Consider the following 23542-nt stretch of genomic DNA (forward strand, 5'->3'; position numbering starts at 1 on the left):
GCTCCTTTCGTCGGCTCTTTTTTTTCTGCCTCGCTCTCTCTCTTCAATCACACACGACCGTCGATTTCCTGCGCCGCCGTGGGCCACCCACAAGCCACCCACCTTGTCGCGCGACTTCCTCGCCACCGAGCGCAGTTCTGCCTGTAGATACTTCTCTCCGAGGCATTGGATGGGAATCCGGGCCTGGTCTTGGCAGCAACTCTCCTGGCCGACCCAATTCGATTCGTGCGGGCTTTTCAGCCGCCAACCAGCTCACAACCGTCTGCGATAGTTGCCTTGCGTCTTGGCCCAGCGTCGAGTTCGTTTTTGTGCAGCCTCTGTCCGTCTGCACCACCCGATACTCGACACCCCATCAACATTCTTGTCTACTGCCGTCTTGTATGGTCGATACCGTTGCCCGACGACGACGGCGACGACGACGACGACGACGCAATTCACCTCGTCCCCAGTTCTCGCTCTCCACCTGTTGACAACTAGCCATCAACTCGGAGCCGTTGGTTCGAATTACACCATCAGTCGCCGTACCTCCTCCTCCTCTCGAGACGGTTCGAAGTCGTGACTCGGGTCCAGCCGCATTTCCACATCTTCATAGCCTGCCACCTGTCGCTTGACACAACCCTGCATTTGTGGGCAACGTGCTCCAGTCGCGAGACTGGTAGCCTCCCGTTGCCGCAATGGACCGCCTTTCATGCAATGTCATCTATGTTAATCGCGTCGTTGGCGAGGATAGATTGCTACGCGCGGCGCCTGATACCAACAGTGTAGCCAACGAGGACGCTCAACCCGAGTGGAATCGCGATGACGCCAAGGAGCTTGTGCAGCCACTGCTTGACACCTTTGGCGACGGTGAGTTTTGCTCTACTTCTTTCGGATGAACCATCCCTTCGATTCCTCAACCGTCACAGCCTTTCCCGTCCGGTATCGCTCTACACGTGTGCTAATCCAATTCTTCTAGTTCATGTCTGTGGCACAGGCGCGGCCTGTTTGTCGACCCTGTTCCAGCTCCAAGATGGCTCCATGACCAACATAACCCCAACGTTGGTGCTCTTGGATACACCATTCAATGACCATATACAAGACCAGCATGCCCGTTCCAGGTCATCCTCCCCCACGCCTCCTCTGGTGGCCCATAGTTCCGAAATTCACACGCCCAACGAAGAGTTATACGGGTTGGGTTTGCTGCAAAAGATCATTACTGAAGCTCACCTCCGCAACATGTCGAAACTCGTCGTTCCCGTGGCCATCATCAGCCACCCTGAAACAACCGTGCCCAACGGCGGCCACCAAATGACTGACGGTGCTTCGGAAGCAGTGCAAATCCCCCAAGCAACCCTGGCCGCTAATCGCCAGTTGATGAGAACGTGCCTGGATCTTGGCGCCGTCGATGTCCTGATAAGCCCTCTCAACTCCAAGTGCATCACTACTCTTGAAATCTGCGCCTACAAAGCACACAGGGACGCCACCAAGGAGCAGCAAGCGTTGATGGAGGTCGCCAAAGGCCGAAAGCGGTCCTGGGTCGGGGTGAATGAACAAAAGCCATTTGCGTACCTGCGTGAGGCGATGGTATCCGGACTCATGAACGGTATATGCCGCCTCGACAGCAACGACGGACAGCTTGCCGGCGCCCACATTGCGGTATCTTCGTCGCGTCAAGTCGAAATCGCAGACGCCGTGGGTCGGTGGCACTTCTGCGCCCACTCCTTCTCCGATGATGAATTATTGGTTGCCGCACTGGTCATGTTCAAGCATGCTCTGGCTGACCCTGAATTGGAGCCATGGCGGATACCAGCAGGTACGAAGCAGTCTTCCCTGGCACCCATCTCTATTTGGATGAGACATTGATGTGCTAATTTGCTTTGCATGACAGACCAACTGATTAGCTATCTTGTCGCCTGCCGTGCCGCCTACAACAGCTTTGTCCCATACCACAACTTCCGACACGTTGTGGATGTTCTTCAGGCCACTTTTAACTTTCTTGTGCATATCGGAGCCCTTGCACCATATCCAGCGGGCCGCCAACAAGGCACTGCTGCAGACAAGTCCCCGATTGCGGCACTTTTGAGTCCCTTCGAAGCCCTCACGCTCCTCATCACTGCCATTGGTCACGATGTAGGCCATCCTGGCGTCAACAATGGCTTTCTGGCCACGTTGAATGCGCCACTCGCACAACTGTACAACGACAGGTCAGTTTTGGAGTCATTCCATTGTGCCGCTTACTCCCAAATTCTTCGCCGATATTGGCCATCAGCCTTTGAAGACAGGAAGATGCGCAGTCTTATGATTAGCTCGATTCTTGCGACAGACATGGGCCTTCACTTCGACTATATGAAGAAGCTTGGTGATGTACAGGAAAGATTGCAGGATAACAATAGCACCGACGGCTGGAACGGCCGTCAGCTTGAGGATCACAAGGCTCTTGCATGCTCTCTGCTCATCAAATGCGCCGACATCAGCAATGTGGTAAGTGATGCTGGTCTTTTCCGTGTTTCTCAGCTTTCTGTCACTCGACTGCGCGCGCATTTTCATATCACCAAGGCTGACTCATTCCATCACAGGCTCGACGTCATGACACAGCCTTGAAGTGGATGCACATTCTCTCCGAAGAGTTCTCAAGGCAAGCATCTATGGAAGATGAGCTGGATATTAAGTCGTCGCTCATGGCGCAGCCCAAGAAGGACATACTATCATTGTCCAACGCCCAGCTTGGGTTTATGAACATGTTTGCTATCCCATTGTTCCAAGGGGTTGCAGACATCATGCCAGCCATGCGTTACACAGTAGATGAACTCGAAGTTAATAAGAGACTTTTCGAGCAAAAGGTGCAACAGGAAAAGGCAAGGCAGTCTCCTGATGAACAGAGGCTAAGACGAGGCGTTCGAGAGGGTACATTTTCGCCTAGAACTAGGAGTGTTGTGGGCGAACGGGACACCCCAGAGGGCCAAAGTGTCGTCAAGATCGAGCAGGTCAAAAATTTGACTGATGGGGCAGCAGAGGAGAAGGGGGAAGCTCCGCAGGTTGTAGCCGACGTCGTCGCTAGAGTCGAGCAGCAGGCGCCCATAGCACCCGAGGAGCCGGCCGATGTTGCTGCTCAAGTTCCTCCGCAGGGTACCGCCGCGCCGCGCCAGGATCTCAACGGAACTACATCTGCCTTCGACGCCGTCCGGGAACTGGCTGAAAGTGACCCGTTTAACTGCCGGTCACGTGGCGACAGTGGCACTACAGAAAGCAAAACTTCAGCACAGTTCGGAAGACAACGATGCAGTGAAACCACCGAAGGCAGTGCTTCCGGTGCCACTGCCGGAGACTGGCATTCGCAGGCCACAACTGCCACAACCGGGAAGATGGCACTCTCTCCAAGCACTCAGGGCACTAGTATCGTCAGTAACGAGTCTATAGAGCGCACACCGAGTGCTACCGGCTTGAACATATCACCTCCAAGTACCTCGAGTCATGGGTCTCCAGGCACGGTCCTCCGAGATACAGGAGCAGGCGATGACGAACCGAGCCACGGGGGCAGCATCGTCAAGGCTGAAGCGAAGTCTCTGAGGAAGAAATCGAGTCGGTTTAGGATGAAGGACTTTCCTTTTTTCAGGAGAAATAAGGCATCAAGCCCCCCCCTTCCCGCCTCGGACGCAACTAGTATGGGCCGAGACGGAAAATTTTGACAAGCGGCCCGCGTGGCCGAAGAGAGGACAACAGCATAGCCAATGCAATGATGAGACTACGCACAACTTACCACGACTAAGCTAGCAAAAGATGCTTGCACGGAAAAGGTCCGAAGATATTTTATAATTGTTGGCCCAGCGGTGCATTCACAGAGTCTACCGAATCGCTTGGCACGTCACGACATTTCTCTCAGCCTTGCACGGATTGTACATTATACCGATGGGGCATCTTCTAATCTGTTTTGCTTGGGGATAAAAATGGGTGCCGGGATTTGACGGCCAGGCGCGACTAATATGCCAGGATACCACGACCATGGCAGGGTCATGCATCCGGGGGTATCCTACGTTTGCTTCGATTTCTGCGTACATAAGATTTTGTCCATGTTGCTTTTTTTTGTCTTTGGGTCCTTTACTACTACCATGGACTCTTCGGAGGGTGCCACATTTTTTTTTCTCTTGGCCTTGTCTTGTTTGCATGTTGTACAATTACTCACGGTCTGTCTGGACGTGGACCGTTCCGAGTGAAGGAGGAGATGGAAGGTGTACATTTTTCCCTTTTTTTTTTTTTCCCTTATTAACAACAGGAGCCCGGAGGACAAAGACATTTGAACATGGCGTTAATTCCTCATCTCTTGTTATACGTTGGTTAGTCTTGGGCATAGGCATGGCACCCGGGGGGTGGCAGGGAGACATGGACCGTCTCCTCTTGACTGGATTTCTACCTGATGAGGCATGTGAGGCACAGGGAGGGTACGTCTGAATGGTCTGTGGGTAGGCGGTATTGATTGCCTTGGGGCTAGGTTACATAGAGGCGACGGAAGAATACCACATACGATCTTGGATGTTTATGCCGTGGAACAAGTTTTGGTCTCTTTGCAAGGTGGCCGAGCAGGCTGCGTGAATGCGTCGTTTGGACAGCGGCGGCTGATGACATGGCGCAACAAGAGTGTGCCAGGATCAGTTGGACGAATGGGCCGATGGCGAGCGGCCGGCCGGAGCAACACTGGCTCTGGGGTAGCAGAGCTTGAGAGCAACATGAAGGCGGGAATGTGTTTGCCATGGCTGGCAATGGGGAAAGTTGTGCGCCGATTCAGGGAAGCTGCCGAGGCAAATGTGGGGTCTGCGTTGTCTGGATGTTGCTTTCTGTCGTGACCATGGGCTTGGGGATAGTACCGGGGTCGTCGGCCAGGGCTCAGGCGCTTTGCCTCGAATGCGCATGTGTCTGGTAGTATTCAACATGACGGGGGCCGGAGAGGGCGCAGTCTGGGGTTTCTGCAATGGCTTCGCATTGGTTGGGGGTTTTGTGCGGAATACGGGCTAACAGTGCTGGGGTGGTGCCGATTTATTATTGTGCATCTGATAATACATATGCTAGTATGTAATGTATGTATGCATTCATGGCGGGAGGACCGGACCTGTTTCTTGCACAAATACCCCTCTCTCCCCATGGGTTGTTGGGTTGGCGGGTAGTACTATGTATTATAGTATAATGGCACGTGGCAATGGGGAATGTTTATGAAATGCCGGCATACCGAGACTTTGGCAGTACTACGGAGTATTGCTGGTACTACTAGTACATATATTGATCAAGTACATACTTTACGTTAGGTACGTAACGTAGAGGGAGAGACGGACGAACAGGGCATCGATGTGTAGTACGGAGTACATAAAGTACATATGCTTGGCTAATAAGTGGGCTGCTGTCGTGCAACGCGCCGGTGACATGTTGCTGGGTGCGTCGCCCATTCTTCTCGTCGATGCTTGGTTGAACCGGACGCTGACACGCAACAAATCAGGCCAGGCGGATTGCAGAGTTGCTCCGTAACCGTGCTCTCTCGAGATGGCGGATGGCAGATGGGGAGGGTGGCCACACGGATGGACCGGTGGATCCATGTCCCGTCAGATCGGGGCTCTTGGTGCAATTGAAACGTCGTGGATAGTACCATCTAGCTAGTACTAGCACGCAGTCTGTCGAGGCTTTCGCGGGGCAAGCTTCATGTCGACTACACCGTAGTCGGTGCTGGTTGACAAGCCAAAAGGGGCCAAAGAGGCAAAAGAGGCCATGGAGGCTGAGAGGGTGTGGAGGCCTGCCCGTAGCAAAACCCTCCGCATCTTGTGCCTGGCCTGTTTTCACATGCCCTTGTCGCTTGATCTCGACTGTCTGGCGCGTAGTTATTATCCCTCATCTTGTTGCACGCCCTCGTCTTTTTTTGTCTTGATGGCCTCAATGCTGTCACCACGTCCGAAACCCAGGCATAAGACGGTCGACGGTTCATCTTGGAAATCTTCAAGCTTGACGGCTGGCCCCACTATCTGCTCCCAGTGACCAGCTCCCTGAGGTCCAACTTCACCTGCTCCAGTCTCCAGTCTCCAGTCTCCGGACTCCGGACTCCATCGCTCCCGTACCTTGAGCTAGGTAATTTGTATCAGCCGCCTCCATCCCTTTTAAACTTCCGTCATGTCGCTGACCCTGTCTCCGATCCAACTCCCTCCAGCTTCCTCTTGTTCTTTGGCCTTCCAATCCACGCCATGGACGCAATTGACATTGGGGCTCCTACACCCACCCCGTTGCCCGATCCCCCGGTCAAGGACTTCATGACGGATGCTCAATGGGAAACGCTCTACGCTCTTCTAGACGGTGTATTGCCTTGCATCACCTCAACTACCTCTTCTGATGTCAAAGACAAAAACTCCGGCATTCTACTATCCGACACTGATTTCGAAGCTCTCATCGACGACTGCACTGCCGCCCTCTCGAATCCTCCTTCGAGACACAAGATTAAGGAGTATCTCGAATTTCGCCCCTCTCAAGATGAAAACTTCCGTGACGATTGCCTGCGATCCCTCGCCATTGTTCCCCAGAGGAACCAGCTGATCAAGATCTTGAATCTCCTCGGGTAAGTCGAAGTCGTAGTGGAAGTGGAAGTGGAAGTGGGTGCAACTTTCACAAGCACCGTAGTAGCCGCCCCTTCAAACCTGCTTTTCCTCTATGCGGCGAATGAGGTCGACTGGTCAATACAAGTTTTGCTGACCATCCGTTCTCGCAATAGTGGCCATGCAGGTAGCATGCTTCTGACCGGCTACTGGACTCCAATCACTCAGCAGCCAACAAAGGTTCGAGAAGCCATTCTCAAGTCATGGGCCACATCCCGCCTCACTCCCTTGCGCATGCTGGCAAAGGCTCTTGCGCAAATGGCTCAGAAAGCAAACGCCATCCACAGCCCTTACTTCAGGGAGATTTCCGGCTACTCGGACGCTCCCAAGGACTGGAAACCTGTTGAGGGATATGAATATAACTTTATTCGGGTGCCTGCCGGTACCGGCGTGCACGAAATCACTACTGACGTAGTCATTGTCGGATCTGGCTGTGGAGGAGCTGTCTCGGCCAAGAACATCGCCGAGGCTGGTCATAAAGTCCTTGTTGTTGACAAGGGCTACCACTTCCCACCGTCCCAGCTTCCCATGACACAAGCATCCGGTTCTCATCATCTGTTCGACGCCGGTGGTGTTTTCTTTTCGGACTCGTCGAGCATGGGAGTCGCGTGCGGTGGCTGCTGGGGCGGCGGTGGCACGGTGAACTGGAGCGTCTGCTTCCGACTACAGGACTTTGTGCGTGAGGAGTGGGCTGCTGCCGGACTGCCTCTATTCACATCCAGCGACTTTGACGACAGCATGGACCGCGTCTGGGACTTCATTGGGGCCAGCAAGGATGCCATCCGCCAGAATCCGCGAAACCAAGCTCTGCTAGATGGAACTCAGAAACTTGGCTGGAAGGGTGGAGTTGTGGAGCAAAATACAGGCGGCAAGGAACACTACTGTGGTCAGTGTCACCTTGGTTGCGGCTCAGCGGAGAAGAGAGGTCCTACGGTGGCCTGGCTGCCGGCTGCCGGTGACGCGGGTGCTGAGTTTATGGAAGGTTTTGCTGTGGACAGGGTTGTCTTTGCAGAGGACGGCGTCACCGCCGTTGGAGTGGAAGGCACATGGACTGCTAGAGATGAGAACGGCGGTGTACACACGCCACAGAACACTCGAACGCAGCGGCGTGTGGTCGTCAAGGCTAAGAAGGTCATAATCTCAGGCGGTTCCATGTGGAGTCCGCTTATTTTGACCAAGAGTGGTATCAAGGTGAGTGAGAATAGGAGAAGGCGTCAGGACATGTCTCAACCGCGGCCTATTCCTGCGATGTTGAATAGTTGCTGACACTCTTGTCATTAACACCAGAACCCCAATGTCGGAAAACACCTTCATCTGCATCCCGTCAACTTGGTGTCAGCTATCTTTGGCAAAAAGGACCTGGCGTCATGGGAAGGGGGTATCATTACATCTTACGTCGACGAGTTCGAGAATTTAGACGGAAAAGGTCATGGTGTGAAGCTAGAACCTGTTGTTAACGTTGTAAGTCAATATTTTCCACCAATTTTGAGAGAAGCTGTCAAAAGTTTTCGCAAACAATCAACCCTCTTATTAGCTATAACAGAAAAATAAAGAGAGAGAGAGAGAGAGAGAGAGAGAGAGAGAGAGAGAGAGAGAGAGAGAGAGAGAGAGAGATTCAAGGGAATCATACTGACAGTCTAACCCTATAGCCATACGCTACATACTCTTTACAGACATGGAGGGATGGCATTGACGCCAAATTACTAGCACTGAAGTATCGACACATCGGTACCTTCATCGTACTAACCCGGGATCGCGACACCGGCCGCGTCTACCCTGACCCTCGAAAGGGCACGCCACGCATCCAGTACGACACATCTGACTTTGACCGCGAACATACCATCGAGGGTATCATTGCCCTGGCCAAGATCTGCTACGTCACAGGGGCGACCGAGATCAGGCCTCACCTTCATCACCTGGAGCCGTTTGTGGCCAGCGACGGGGGCAAGCGACAGGCTGAGCACCAGGCCGGCAAGGACCCCGAGTTCACCGACCCGGAATTTGCCGCCTGGATCAAGAAGCTGCGCGTGGCCGACAACCAGGGCCCAACTGCGATGTGGATGTCAGCTCACCAGATGGGCTCGTGCCGCATGAGCGCCGATGAGGACACTGGCGTTGTTGACATGAAGGGCAAGGTATGGGGAGCGAACAACTTGTACGTCGCGGACGCGAGTGTCTTCCCTAGTGCCAGTGGTGTCAACCCCATGGTTACGGCCATGGCCTTGGCAGACTGGATCTCGCGGGGCGTCGCTAGTGAATTGGCTGGAGAGTAGGAAGATGGGGAATGATTTTACTCTGGTAAAGTGTTGTGAATGGGGATGTGGAAGAGGCTCAGGCCTTGAGCTGTTATCTGGCAAACGACCGGACGCACGTCAGGGAATCATGGTGGTAGCGAGTTGGGGGGCCGGTTTTGACGGGCAATAAGCTGTGCCGATGTTGACGAACTTGGGGTTGGATGGCTGAACCGTCGTCTAACGTGTGATGTTGTATATTTTGTTGTAGAAACATATATCATCTTGATTACTCATTTCTTCCGCTTGAATGCGATATATCAGGTGCCAGAACAGTCAATGTAAAGACTGCACATATGCTGGTTATGGTATGCGTTCATCTCGCGGATCATGGCTGAAAATTGCAAGAGGACCATGTACGTTCACGTCCATGGCTTGGAAGAAAACCCTTCGTGGCCAGTTGAGCCGTCAACACCTCAGTGAGGCGCCAGTTGAGAAACAAGGGCACGTGCTGCGCCTGTTCAGGGAACGAGGCCTTCCCGCGAGAAAGGCCTTTCCGGACCAGCGACGCGTCCGTCTCGCTTTGATCCAAAACCAGGCCTTTTGGTGCCATGGTAACACCCTATACATTACATTCTGCATGTTTCACTTGGCGCTCAGTCGTACCCCTTCAACCCCTGTGTAAACCGGGCAGGGCTACCCTAGATGAGAAGTTTTGCTGCATGTTGTTCGTTTTGGAGGTGAGACGGACGGTTGGAATGGGATCCCACATGCAATACTCAAAGGGCTGGCCGGCCCCATGGAAGACCAAAGTGGAAGAATCCTGCACTCCCCCCTTGGAAAACGGCATGGTACGAACTAGGTCACGAGAATTGTAGGAAAGATACCGCCGGACTTGCGGTCAGGTATCATCCTGGCCACGAGGACGTTTGTGTCTTGGCCGTTTGGCAGGCCGCGTGATCCGGTATGTAGGTACCAGTAGATGTAGTGAGGTGGCAAGTAGACGTGGTGGACTTGCATGGCACGCTCGAGTGGCCAGCAAGGCCAGGCGGCCTACGGAAGACCGGGCTTTTACGTCATTTCCCACTTGGCAGTGGTTTCCTCGATTTTTTTTGCCAGAATCCCCGAAACAAGAAGATGGGCTGCGTTCAGCCGCGGGGTGAACCGGTGCTTAGCAAGAAGAATATGTCGTCGGTCCCTTGCAAAAATGCGGGCTCCGTGTACATAGATACTAGTCCGAAATCGACTACAAATGTCACTAGTTGCAGTAAAGGAAAGGTTTCGCTAGAGTTACCGGCAGGCTGGGGCTCTGTCTCGATGGCTTCCCTTTGCCTCGGGATCGGTGTGTGGCCCTCCACATTGCAACGTTGTTGATTGTCGGCTGTCTGTACGGAGTATGTACGGATGGAGTAGGGAATGCTGGTCTGTGTTTCTATTCTCGGGAGGTAGTACTGCCCTTCTGCGACGCCACAGAGGCACAGCCACGCCGCTCTGTACCGGCTTGTCCGACCTGTCGGTGTAAAACTGCGAAAACGTCATCGTCTCTAATGCTTCGAAGAGCTGAAAATATCTCAGCGTTGGACTATCCGAGAGGACTTGATTCTGCAGAAGCGGGAATTTGATCAGCTGGCCAAGGATAACACGCCGCAGTTCCAGGATGTGTATTTGTGTCGTTGCAACTCGGAAATATTTTTGGATGTGCAGTAGTAGTTACTCCGTATAGCAAGGCCAAGCTCCGCAGACGTCGATGCGCATGTTCCCTTTGTCAACACTGGGTGGCGGCTTCTTCTACGCATACGTATTTTTGGCGCCCCAGCAACTTAAACAAGCATGCCAAGCACACTGAAAAAAATGCTGTTGAAACGATTTTTGAACTTCAGACTTGGCTTCGTTGGCTGCCTCTGCCTCCAAAGCCGACAGATCCCTGCCGAGGATCCAGAGAGTGTGTGGCTGGTGTCTCTACTTCGCATGCACATACTCCGTAACTATGGAGCACTTCGGTTTGGCCTTGTAAGTCATATCGTCGTACCTAAAGTGGGATCCCTCGACTTTCGCATCAATCTCTCTTCCTATCTTTTTGGGTTGCCTGTTGATGCGCGGAGTACTCGGCCGTGCTCGTGGCATATGGCATTGACCATGGCCTCGGCGTGGCAAGTGAAGCACCCGTGCCACCACGTTCCGCTCGCTGTACTAGTCGAGCCGAGGGCGAGGACTGCGTCATCAAAGACCCAGGATCTTAACAATTGCCACGTAGTAGACGTGTCAAGATATGGCTGGCTATTAACTTCCTCCATAGGGTAAGAAACGGGGTCCAAGAGCTGAATGGCCTGTATGAAGTCTTCAACCTGAAGCGAGGCAGCCATGCGACATGGGCTTGCCCTGTCCAAGTGACAGAGGCATTCGCGGCGATATCTGCCGTGCCCTAGAAATATTCAGAGGCACATGGCTCCGGAATCTCTTTCAGTCGGTCAATAGTCCTCAGTCAAGGACAGACAGCCCAAACTGCAGGAGGAGAGACACGCAGAAATATATTGATAATGGCTCGTGACCTTCACGACTGTTGACGGAAAGAAACAGCAATTATCGTACACGTGCAGGCTGGGTGCGGTTGTACCGAGATTGTGGCCTTGATTGACGCAACACGGACAAAGCACTTTATAAATTCAATTGGCCCAATCCAGTTTTGCGCCGTTCCGGGGATTGCCTTCCTTTGCGAGACGGTGCGCTCTTCATGCGTCTTTTCTCTCTCTGCTGGTAATGGCTGTGGCCGCGAGCAATAGCCTGAGGATGCCACACAGCACATGGCTCACTCGATGTGTTGAAAGAGGAGAATCTTTGTCCTATGAGGAATCAAGTGTTGGCGTGCCACCTCGGATTGTCGTGAGCCAGCTCGTGTCTAGTCCTGTGGTTCTCAAGCCCGTCAGACAGGCAACAGGGTCTTGAATGCTGCGTCACCATAGCGTGAACCTGCAACACAGTCGGCAAGGCACTTGCTTCAAACCCGTGCAGCAAAGTGGTGGAGTCGGACCAAAAATGATGGTGGCATCAAAGGACAGCAGTTGAGCACCAACGTGGATGCATTGTACGAGAACCTCCTGTTTGGTACGACTGGCTCCGTCGTGGTGGCGACACGCAACCTGGTATGTTATCAGCTAATCATTGCTGAGCGGGTTTCTCAGCCGGCATTATGCGCGTCGATTACTGACCTACCTAGTAGTAGAGAATGTACGTATTGCATTAGTGTGTACTCCGTATTTGATGATTGGTAAGTGCTCGATATGTTTTGCCAAAGACTGTACTCCGTACCTCAGGTGTTGCTTTCATATTATCTCTCCACGCGCTCTCTCTTCCTGCACTTGTTGGGTGGATTTTAGGGGTTTTCAGAAAAAAAAGAGGGTAAACACAGAGACAGTTGTTGGCCGACCAAATACCTAACTAGGTAGGTACGGTAGGTAGGAACTCAGCGATTTCCCCGTCGATCGACCTTTCCTGATGAAAACGGCAACTACTATCGATGAGTGCGCTGGAGCTGCATGCATGCTTGTGGAGCAGTCTGGTTTACTTGCCTCAGTTCCGGACCACCTCACCCTGTCGGTGCCTGTCGCTCCTTCCTCGAACGCCGGAATGGCAGAACCAACAAAACCGACTCCAGTCCTCTTCGTTCCTGGTACTACGTACAATGATCGCCTCTCACGCTTGCATTTGTACGCCACATGCGCTCAAGTCAGCCTGTGGGATGAATCCTGTCAAACTGCAAGCATGAACATGAGCATGATCAGATACCTTCGGGCTCTGCCATTGTTCTACCCACACCCTGCTCTGAAGCTCACTGCCCACCCGTGTTTGGTACCACACAGTGGTCTGTCCAATCTCGCCACTAGACTCGCGAGAATCTTCTGACGAGCCAAAACCCACCCGAATTTCATAGACTATCAACTACGCAACCGTGGACTCCCAAAGGGCAAAACGCCAAGGACACATCTCGATATGAAGCTCGAAGTTTCGGGCCATGAGCACGGTCACACCTCGCATGCGAGGTGCATGAATATCATCAACAGGTATTATCCCATCCTCAATCGAGTCACTCACGCCCGCAACCGAAAAAAACTCATATCACACTATAATAAGTCAACAATGACCCGAATGAGCAAACTCTGTGTTCACCGAGCAGGCGCCGAAGAAGGACAGAAGTTCCTAACCCAGCGATCATCCTAAAACTCAGATTTCCCAACTTGGAAGCCATAGGGCTGCGACTGGGCTGATAGGCGCCCATGTTAATAAATCCAAGACCCATCTGATTCGGTATTTGAACTCACCATCTGCGACATGTACGACGGATGTTTTGCCTATTCCTGCTCCTGCTCCCCCGTTGCCTTGCTTCAATTGACACTGGTTTTCCTGGCTCACACCCCCTTGTGGCTCCGTCTCCAAAGGAGTACACACTTGAATCGGTCCTTGCCAAAGCCTCAAAGCTATCGAGTTGAAGCCTGACACTATGATTGGCCTCTGCCGTCTGAACCTTGGCCAATCAACAATAACCTCGCCATAAGTGAGAGTTCAACTCCACCGGCACCTCCACTGACTTGTTCAGGCTTTTGAATATCCAGCCAATCAACGGTCAAAGCGCCGACTGGACGTTTTGCGCCTCACCTCTCACCCGCCGCTAACGAAAGGGAACATGGATGGCTATCATTCTAATCAGTCAACGTGCTTGCATCGGCCTATTCCCTCAACATCAGCAGCATGATTATTACTCGCCTTTTCCCAATTTCCCTTACCCGTACTAGCACACTCTCTCCTTATTGCAAACTCAATCAGCAGCCCATTCCCCTTGGTCTGTGCATTAGCTGTGTTCAAGTCTCGATTCCATTGTCCAACCACATCCCAGAACCTGACAATATCGACGGAACGGACTCACGGAAATCTGGGGTGCTCCTTTTAGTCTCCAAGGATGTGCCATACCCGCGCCTACCGAACGGCTTCTCCCTAGAGCGACCCGTCGAAGCCGTCGAGATTTTTGACTGTCGATCCAAGAACTGCTAGTCAAGGAAATGCCCAGGGGCTGGTCGCCAAGTGGCCATAGACTTTGCATTAAATTTCCATTCTCTCTACTTGTTGTATTGTATGATTGGACGCCCGGCGCATAGCAGACGACTAATTCTTCTCTGTTAACCCTGAGATAGGAGGGCTCGAAATGGCGCCCTCAAATTCGGCCTTCGTTTGATGCTAGTTAGTAGTAAGGAGTGGGATTGTATGCGCATTTCAAACCTGCATAACTCACATACTACTGCACATAACATGTAATATGTAGCCAATATGCACGTCATGCTCACGCCCCCAGGTCACAGTTATAAAGTAGCTAGGCAAGTATATGAGCACTACTTGGACGAGCCAAATGTTGACAAGGAACTGTCGGCTCTTATTACGGAACCGGAAACGATCTCGAGACAAGAAAGTTTGATAACAAAACGGCGCCACTTTCAAAGGTCTAGAACTATGGGAAGAAGCCGACGGCCTCTTACGGTCCGCTAGCCAAGGCTCATTTCCGCTGTAGGCATTCGGCGCATACCCCGACGCTCCCATGCGGGTGAGATGGCGGTAGTGACCAGGCACAAGCTAAGACGCATCAATGACCTAAAAGCTAGCAGGCAATGCTTTCTCATGATCTGATTAAACTCCAGGTGGTATCTAGACCAAATATTCAGCGTATGTGACACTAGCCCAACAGAAAATCAATCAAATTTGGCTTTGTGAAATCCGTCATCCCGTACAACTATGCCGTGGGTGCAGCAGAACAGGAGACGGATGTGCAGGATGTACACATGTACTTTCACACCCCCCCGAATCTCACCATGAATAGCCAAAATCCGTTAGTTTATCTGCATAATCCCCGAATGGGCCTACAAGTATTGGAAATGGGGCGGTATGAAGAGCGTGGATATGGCTGCCCTCCTTGTTGTTGGTCCAAGCAAGCCCAGACCGATGGCCGCGCAAGCTTCCTCTTCAGAAAGGAGGCAAGGAGTGCAACCCAAATACTCGTAAGGGGTCATTGGTATCACTTTTCACATTAGGAGGCAAGGTATAGCTACAAGAAGGGGCAAAGCTGGGAGGTGGACTGCTCTATCCTAGGAAGAGAAGCTGCTGCATATGTATAGATGGGAGAGTAGGGAATACAGTAGTTGTACGGAGTAAGATGCAAGGATGGGTCAATGAGAGAAGGATTCGAAGCCGTGGAAGATGTCAGATGTCTTTGTTACTCCATACGATGTGCCGCGTTGGATGAAGCGCCGAGCGAGGTGGTATTCGATTTTGGTGTGTCTGGGAGGCGCCACATCCAACGGCAACGGTCGTCTTTAGTAGCCGCTGGCTGGAGACGGGTGAATAAGCCACGTCTTTCACAGCTTCGTAGATGGATGGATGACCTTTGAAGAGAGAAAAACAAGCCATGGAGTGGTTGTTTTATGCGCCATCTGTGAAGGAACAAGTGGCTGACTGTGTTGGGACCAGTCCAACCTCCCAGGTTGGCGCTCAGGAGTCTCTTGTAAAAGTAAAGCAAACAACAGCATGTGCTCGTCCCTCACTTGGGCCATGAATCCTTTGGATGGGCCCAATCACCTCATGTCTAACACAAGGTCCAAGAGCAGAAGTGTCTTTGCTCGTAGACTCGAGAGCCTGTTCGCCTTGTCACGAGCCTCTGCTGGCCTAGTAAGTGTGTCACTTTGGCACTTTCAAGGTGCCTTTGGCTGGTCCCCAAGGTCATGCGCAAGGGCCGAAGCTGTGGACATAGCTAGGTTAGGTAGATAGGCCCAAGTGTGTGAAATACAACATACAGACTCCGTACACAGTCATCCCATGGCCAGTTGGAGGCATGGCGCATGTGTGGCGCTCCGATGCAGCTTTCAGCTAGACAAGACAGACCAGGGCAGGAGGAGACTGGACTTACACGCCTTGGCCGTGATGCGACGCACACGCCGCATGAGGGCGCCTGAAGAAAGACTGGAATTTCCTGGGTGAAGGGGGCAAAAGAAAGGGGGGGGGAGGGGGGTGTGCGGCCGATATTCGTGTCTGGAGGAGGCACGACATGCAGGTCGAAAGCACAGCCAGGATTGATTGAGCGCGGAGGTAGTACTGCTAGCACTACTACTACTACGGAGTACTGGGTGCTTGGTACTTGGTAGCTTGAAAAGGCGACTGCATAATGGTGGACCCGTACGTTGCAGTAGTACCAAATGCCGTGACCACCAAGAGGAAAAAGATCAATCATGGCATTTGCATGGCCTCGGGCCAGGTGGATTGTGGATGGGGATGGGGATGGCGGCGTTTTGAAGTTGGCGAGGATAAACCGGGCCGCGGAGGCGTTGCCGGCCTTGTCCATGCTGGAAAACACGAGGCGAACATGTCAGGCGCCAGCACAGGCGTCAAGTGTCAGGCGTCAGGCGTCAGGCGTCAGGCGTGAAGCCGTTGTCAAGGTTAATGCTATCCCAGAACCGCATCAATCTGTTAAAGCATCAAGACGTGGGAAGACGAAGATTGGTCTGGTGACCTGGAGTCAATGAATGGCTGAGCGGCGGGGCCCAGCTGTGGCTGCTGCTAAAACACCGTGCCGAGCCACAGCCACTCGGCCAGACGACGACATCTGGACTTTCAGCAATGGAGCCTGGCCTGGCTATTCTTGTCTGCGAGCTGGGGCACTCCCTGGGACACTCCGTACGTGGTAACTCGCTATCCACCGAGTACTACTCCGTATATACTCTCCCGTGCAGCAATGCCGCCGGTCGGCCGTGCTAGTCCCGATCGATGTGTGGCTGGCCGGACGTCTGAGCCCTTCCTGGCGCCCCAGTGCCCCCCAGTGCCCCCCCAGTACATGCCCTGGTGCCAAGTGTTGTCTGGTCGGTACTCCGTACTGCCGTCTGGTCTGGTCCAGCCTGGCCTGGTCTGGCGCCAGGCGCCGGCGCTCGAGGGTGCAGGTGCAGGTGCAGGTGCAGGTGCAGGTGCAGGTGCAGGTGCAGGTGCAGGCAACAGGCAACATTGACATGGAACTCAAGCTGTGCAGGCACTTGCAGAGCGCTGGTTGCAGACCTGCAGAGGTGCAGAGGCCCGCCTGGCCCTCAGGCCACTCGCTCATACTTACTTTATGTATTGACTGCGCGCGCACAACATCGAACTGGTTGAGCAAAGTATATCTCCCCGCCGCCGCCACCCTCCCATCGCCGGCTCTCTCCCCTTCTCTCCTCACGACACCCTCGTCCGCGCTTCTCTTCTTCCTGGCTGCGGCCGTCAGCAGGCGATCCTCCCATAAAGCCAACCGTCCTCGGCACTCCCTGCTCGGCTCCGTTGCCTCGATTTCCTTTTCTTATTACTGTCTTTTTCTATTTCCTCGCAGAGTGCTTTTGTCCATCCTCCCGTCCACAGGATTCAACCCCCCTCCTCCGTTCCCACCTGCCGCCGCCGGCCCGCCCCTCCGTGTACCGCCAGCCAACAAGCTGAACCCCGCCACGTTTCAGCGGTTTTGCGACGACTGACGACTGACGACGACGCCGCCGCCGCCGCCGCCCCTACGACCTGGTCACACGGCCTCGCCTTTCCGAATGCCTGTCCAGCTTCTCCCGGCTTCGGCCGCCGCCTTTGCCCCGAGGGCACCTTCAGTCAATGTCGTGTTGGCCTCCAAGGTCGAGCCTTGGCTCACGCAGACCCTGAAGCGTGTCAACAAAGTAAAGCGTCCGCTCAACAGCGTCCCTCAACACCAAAGATGCCTGACCGAGACCCTGTCATCACCCAACGCCATCTGGACTCTTGCCTCCCTCATGCTGTCTAAACTTCCCGAAGCCGAAATGCCCAGGGAGCCCCTCGAGGAGCTCTTCAGCTATCAACTGGTTCACGTCGAGGCCTACATTGTTCACGTCGACATGGTCCTGCGCAACGAAGTTGCCTACAAACTCACAACCGATACCATCGATGCCTTGGTCGAGTACCACGACAAGATCCACTGCGCTGATGCAAAGGCCAGCACCTACGACTGGTCGGAAAAGGAGCAACAGTGCAAAAAGCTCCACCAAGACTTTGTCCAGGCCATCAACAAGTTTGTCTACCGCACCCACGTAAGCGCTTTGGAAGGCCTTGAAGAGGAGGGAGCAGGCGAGCTGCTGTGTGGCAGGAGCGAAGAAGTGAGGAACAGCCTCATCGGATTGATGAAGCCTTTGTTGCCTCCACCCCCTCGCGTCGTCGACGTTGTGCGCCAGCCTACTCTCCTCCCAAGCTCTCCCGTCAACAACATGTGGTCATCGCAGCCGACAATGCCCAGCTCTCTGCCTGCGGTCGAACCCTGGCGAGTCCTACCGTCAAGTCCAAGTGTGCCCTCGACATCAGCTGAGCCCAACAACCCTCCAATGTGGGCTACTATGGGCATCAACGAACTCCAGATGCCCTCACCCGCCCCGGCCTTCACTCAACCGCACGCCACAGCTGCTCTTTACTTCACCTCGCCACCCATTACCGCCCCCATGCCTGCAGCTCTACCTTTACCCAGCATGCTTTCTTCATCGCAATGCGGCGTTAGCGTTGGCATGGGTGGCTTCGGTTGGGACCGGTACCAGGAGTATGCGACGATAATGTGACAACCACAACCGGTCACGGGGGACGATTATCCAGTAGTGACGACGTCTAAATAGGCCACTGCGCCGCTGCGCCCTTTTTAATGTTTCTCGGGACCAGGGAAATAAGTTTAGAAGCAATTACCCACACAAGGTTTTGATACACAGCGACATAGACAACCATTATCGACATGGCATTCGAGATCGGCGTTTTTTTTGTTTTTTTTTGCATCGGGAACGGAGTTCGAACAAGCTCGACAAATACCCACTCTTCGGGGAGACAAAGCGGTTTTGAAAGTTTCTCCTGCGTTACTCTTTTCTTGTTTGTCTGCATTTTTGGTCTTGGCGTGGCCACTGTCCTTTTACCAGCGACATAGCGACTGCACGCTTGAGGTTCGGAATATGTCCTTCGATTCCTACCATTTCCGATACTACAAAGCCTCCCCGCCGCCTTGCACCGACACTGTTAGCTCGGTCGTTTGTAAATAGGCAGGGCCTCCGATCAGCAGCAGTAAAGGCGGTTCGCGACTTCCCCTTCGTTTCTCGGACACTGTTCTCCACTTTATCCCTTCTTTTTTATTTTTACCTCTTCCTCTGTCCTTGTTACGGTTCCTTTTTTGGGTTAAAGATAAGAGGAATATGCAGCAATGCGCCATACTCGGCCTGGCTCCGAGACAGACTCCCTAGTTGGACTCTTGATTCCCCGATATTTCTATACTTCATCTTTCATTTTGGCTTTAGTCTTAGCCCAATATTTTGGTGTGGCCTGTACGAAGACTTTCTACGGATGATACCCCTGAACAAGCCTCGCGCTTGCAACTCACCCTCACCTTTTTTTTTCATCGCGTTTCCTTCTCGTTCTTGTCTTGACGAAATGAGTAATGATGACGACCTGCGACCACATGACGACCACAGACGAAATTTAATGGATTACGATCGAACTAAAGGATGCATCATGCGGCTTGATGCCGTTATGTCAACCTTTCCATCGGTGTGAAACGATTTGTCAACTCGTCAACATGGAGGCAATTGCGTGATTAGACTCTGGACTGGTTTCTAGATCTGACTTGCTTTGCTCAATCTAACCGGCCGTCGTACGACAATACTAATACTTCGTTATGAGGCTTGTCTTGGAAATTGATCCGGAATTGGTTTCTGAGCTGGTCTGACACTGGCTGTCGACGGGAATAATACAGACAAACATCCTCCGGCTAGTCCGGAATTGGACGTTTGGGCGTGAGAAGGTGATGGTCGAGTTTGGGTATTATCCAAAGAGCTGGGCCGTGCCAAGTGTACTCTGCTGCGCAGGAAGGCACTTGGTACGGCGTCTTTGTCTTGCCGTTCAGCCCCGAGCTTCTTGCACTTTGCCCGAGGGTATTCTGGCCGTATCAACCAGTCGTGTGGGCCGCCCGACTCTTGTAGCTACCACGGCTGGGAAATACGGCCGTTCTGAATTTGCTCGTTTGAATCAGGGCGAAACATCCGGCAAAGAGTTTGAAGCAATGAAGGGCACAACAAGTAGTTCATCTCACTACGATCAGACTCCCTCAACTACGAGCCCAGTCATGTTCACAATTTCAGCTTGGATCTGGTTGTGAATGTTTCTGGGACAAAGTGAACGAGGAGTTCTGCCGCCACAAATGGGTTGACGTTTCCCGGACGCTGTAGATCAGCACACCCGGCACCGTCATCCGCTGGACTGCAGCGCAGGTTTGTAGGCACTGAGATGCTGGATATCATTCCCCGCCTTCCACCCGCATTATATGTGTGAAGTTCGTGGGGGGGGGGAGGAGCGAGACATATCTCCTTTTCTCCCTGACAAAGTATGCTATACGTCTGTCATGCGTATCGGGTTTATATACACCGAGGACAAGCGGACCGCTGCTGCAAAGGGGACCCCCTGCTCGTTTGTTCTTCAGTCGTTGCAGAATTATAGTTAATCTAAATCCGAATAACTTCTTTTTAATTAATGCGTTTTGCTCTTTTTGTGATTACGTGATGCAATTCGTCATGTATGTTCTGACCCAAAAAGGGTGATGAATGTATTATGGAGACAGGCTTTCGCCGGCGCGTTAGGTCATGAATCACCTCTTGAGCTAGTGGATTTGACACATCGCGATGCGTGCAGTGTTTTTTGAATTGTGTGTTACTGTTGAGTTAGCAAGGTACGACTATTGATTGTGTTACTAGTGGGTCCTGGTGATTAACTAGCCTTTTTATTTTATTTTTTTCATTAATAATTTAATTAATGTATTATGGAGACTACCCTATCCGTTCTTCATACCAAGTCCCCGTACAGAACAGTCCTTCAACTGCCCAACGAAGTTACGGTAGTCAATTTGCCGAGTTCCTTTATGAAACGTAACGGGGAAGTGCTATATGGGACTTCCTTGAGGTCTCGTTCTTAAGACGTAGTAGGTAATATACAAGAGAAAGAAAACTAGGCTAATTTCTCAGTCTGCTCCTCAATAGCGTTCCCGAGTCCATTGTCCACCCTCTTAAACATTTCATAGGTTCTCTTGCGTGTATCAACATGGGCAGCAGACAAGTGGCCTGCCACGTTCGAAATGAAATTCTCCTGCTGGCCAGGCGTACGTCCCAACACCTCCCACAGCCCTGTGGCCTGGACAAAGTCCTCATCCGTCACATCGCCAAAGAGAGCGTGGACAGCTGCACCAGACCACTGCTCATGTGTGACGCTCGGCGTGACGGGCTTGTAGGTCAGTGACCGATAAGAGCTTGGATAATTGGGATTGGCGCCGTAGTTGCCGTTGACAACCATGCCACCATCTCTTTGGAAAGGGTTGAAAGCATTTAGGGGCTTGTTTACGGGAATCTGTTGGTAGTTTGTACCTAAGCGGTGGCGATGTGTGTCCGGGTATGAGAAGAGACGGGACTGCAGGACGGGGTCTACGGACGGCTCGATTCCGGGGACGAGGTGGGACGGCGAAAAGGCGACTTGCTCGATCTCGGCGAAGTAGTTATCGGCGTTTCTGTTGAGGGTGAGCTTCCCGACTGGTCGGAGTGGCACCTCCTTTTGCGGCCAGACCTTGGTCAGGTCGAAGATGTTCCAGCGGAACTTTTCAGCCTGCTGTGGCGTGAGGACTTGCACGTAGACAGTCCAGCTGGGGTGTTCACCCTTCTTGATGGCCTCAAAGAGATCCTGCGTGTGCCAATCCGGATTTTCGGCGGCCATTTTGCCGGCTTCCTCATTGGTGAAGGTCTTGCTGCCTTGGTCCGTCTTGAGGTGTACCTGGGTGTATACGAAACTGCCGTCTGGCTTGGTCCACTTGTGCGTATGGCCGGAATATCCGTTCATATGGCGGTACGAGTAAGGCGTTCCTCTGTCTGAGAAGAGGTGCATGACTTGATGGATGGCTTCCTGGTGAGTTGAGAGGTAATCCCAGAACATGGTGGCATCTTTGAGGTTGGTCTGCGGGTTGCGCTTCTGCGTGTGGATGAACAACGGGAACTTGGTGGGATCTCGAAGGAAGAAGATTGGCGTGTTATTGTAGACCCAGTCAAAGTTACCCTCTTCGGTGTAAAATTTCACGGAGAAGCCTCGCGGATCACGGGCAGAGTCTGCAGATCCCTTTTCGCCACCAACGGTGGAGAAGCGCGCGACACATGGCGTCTGCTTGCCGATTTGGTTGAACATGTTCACGCTGGTGATGTCAGTGACGTCGTGGGTGACTGTGAATTCGCCGTATGCACCGGCGCCTTTGGCATGGACGACTCGTTCCGGAATACGTTCGCCTGTTCACAGTATGTAAGTATGATGTGTTTATGACTCTGGGGGTAGTTGAAGGTGCTTTTTGTTTATAGTTTGATGAAGAACTTACGATCAAAATGAGCTAGGGAATCGATGAGATGAAAGTCCTGTAGTAACAAGGGCCCCATCGGTCCAGGACGCTGCCATCCCTCCGGATTATTGATGGGAGCACCATTGGATGTTGTGTAGATGGGCTTCTCATTGTAGCGGTATGTCGAGCTCGCCTCGTTGGCACCCATGGTGACAGTTGAATGGAGATTTGATACAGATCAAGAAAGGCCCTGCGAGATCCAGTAGAAGTGGTATTGAGGTAGGCTTAATGGATTATCGCGTCCGGAAACTTGAGATACAAGACAGGGAGGTGCAAGTCAGGTCGAGACAAGATGTATGCCGATATGAATGAACAACCGTAGGACTTCCACTTCTCGGACTACTCCGGACTTGCCAGCACTATATACTACTTAGACTGCTTCGCCTAAGAAAGGCGTATCGCCACCATATTGTTCACAATACAAACGGGCCGGCCAGCATCCCGTACGTATCTGCCGGTGGGATCCAGCATCATCGAAGTCGGCACATGAATGCTGTCTCGACTTTCCCGCGCCACCGTTGCCAGTCCCCGCGGTGACTGAGTTCGACCACCGATCTCACATACAGTTTGGTGATTGGAGGCGATGAATAGACGTTGGGAGATGTGAGATGATGGTGGGGCGACGGCCCCAATCATGGTCGAAGTATATCCAAAGGCCCGAGAAGTAAATCTCGAAGCCCTCGAAGCCACCTGTCCGTGGAATCCGGCCGAGACTAATTCTTGTCCAGATTTCCCACGGTCATTGGAAACGAGCAATGCCGTAGTTGTGTACCAGCCCTGGTATTACCAATCATTAAATGTGCACAACTGACCGGCTATAGGAGGCAAAAACAAGAGATTCTGGGAGCAGGATCGAAGGTTCGTTTGTTACGCCGAAATCTTGCAACAGGAAGTGTTGTAGCAGCTCCACCAAGTACGGGGCGAGCTCGGCAATTCCAGCGATGAGGAGTTCCTGGCATGAGCTGCCGAATGCTGACCAGATTGATTTGTGAATTGAACGATTGGATCGGAAACATTGTTTGTGATGATGGTTGATGTCATGGGTAGCGGGTAGCATTGGCAAAGATGCAAGCGTGCGTTGGGGCCCTGGGGTGGTGGTGAGTCGTGACGCTTACACTTCGGGATACATGGGAAGGCACGACAGAGGCGACACCGACACCCACAAGGGCAACCTCAACAATGCCAGGTACCTGTGCCTCCCATGTAGTCATGGTCAAACGCAGCAGGCGATATTTCGGGATCGCGTTCGGCGTTCTTGA

At 52.8% G+C, this 23542-nt stretch overlaps 4 protein-coding genes across 4 annotated transcripts; 3 read left to right on the forward strand and 1 right to left on the reverse strand.

Moving 5' to 3' along the window:
- Positions 1–674: 674 nt before the first annotated feature.
- PDE4D (cAMP-specific 3',5'-cyclic phosphodiesterase 4D) lies at positions 675–3665 on the forward strand (the record flags this gene model as incomplete). Its single annotated transcript, XM_014693720.1, has 4 exons — positions 675–846; positions 956–1792; positions 1868–2460; positions 2556–3665. The coding sequence occupies 4 exons, from the start codon at positions 675–677 to the stop codon at positions 3663–3665; spliced, it is 2712 nt and encodes a 903-aa protein (XP_014549206.1).
- Positions 3666–6194: 2529 nt separating this feature from the next.
- FAO2 (Long-chain-alcohol oxidase) lies at positions 6195–8872 on the forward strand (the record flags this gene model as incomplete). The annotated part of the gene is made up of 4 exons (XM_066129742.1): positions 6195–6562; positions 6716–7790; positions 7887–8060; positions 8249–8872. The coding sequence occupies 4 exons, from the start codon at positions 6195–6197 to the stop codon at positions 8870–8872; spliced, it is 2241 nt and encodes a 746-aa protein (XP_065986051.1).
- Positions 8873–17418: 8546 nt separating this feature from the next.
- On the forward strand, positions 17419–18444 carry G6M90_00g013180 (uncharacterized protein; the record flags this gene model as incomplete). The annotated part of the gene is made up of 1 exon (XM_014693717.1): positions 17419–18444. The coding sequence occupies one exon, from the start codon at positions 17419–17421 to the stop codon at positions 18442–18444; it is 1026 nt and encodes a 341-aa protein (XP_014549203.1).
- A 2416-nt stretch (positions 18445–20860) lies between these two features.
- cta1 (Catalase) lies at positions 20861–22431 on the reverse strand (the record flags this gene model as incomplete). The annotated part of the gene is made up of 2 exons (XM_014693716.1): positions 20861–22176; positions 22263–22431. The coding sequence occupies 2 exons, from the start codon at positions 22429–22431 to the stop codon at positions 20861–20863; spliced, it is 1485 nt and encodes a 494-aa protein (XP_014549202.1).
- Positions 22432–23542: the final 1111 nt, after the last annotated feature.

The sequence above is a fragment of the Metarhizium brunneum genome, chromosome 1 (genome assembly GCF_013426205.1).
Source record: "Metarhizium brunneum chromosome 1, complete sequence".
NCBI lineage: Eukaryota > Fungi > Ascomycota > Sordariomycetes > Hypocreales > Clavicipitaceae > Metarhizium > Metarhizium brunneum.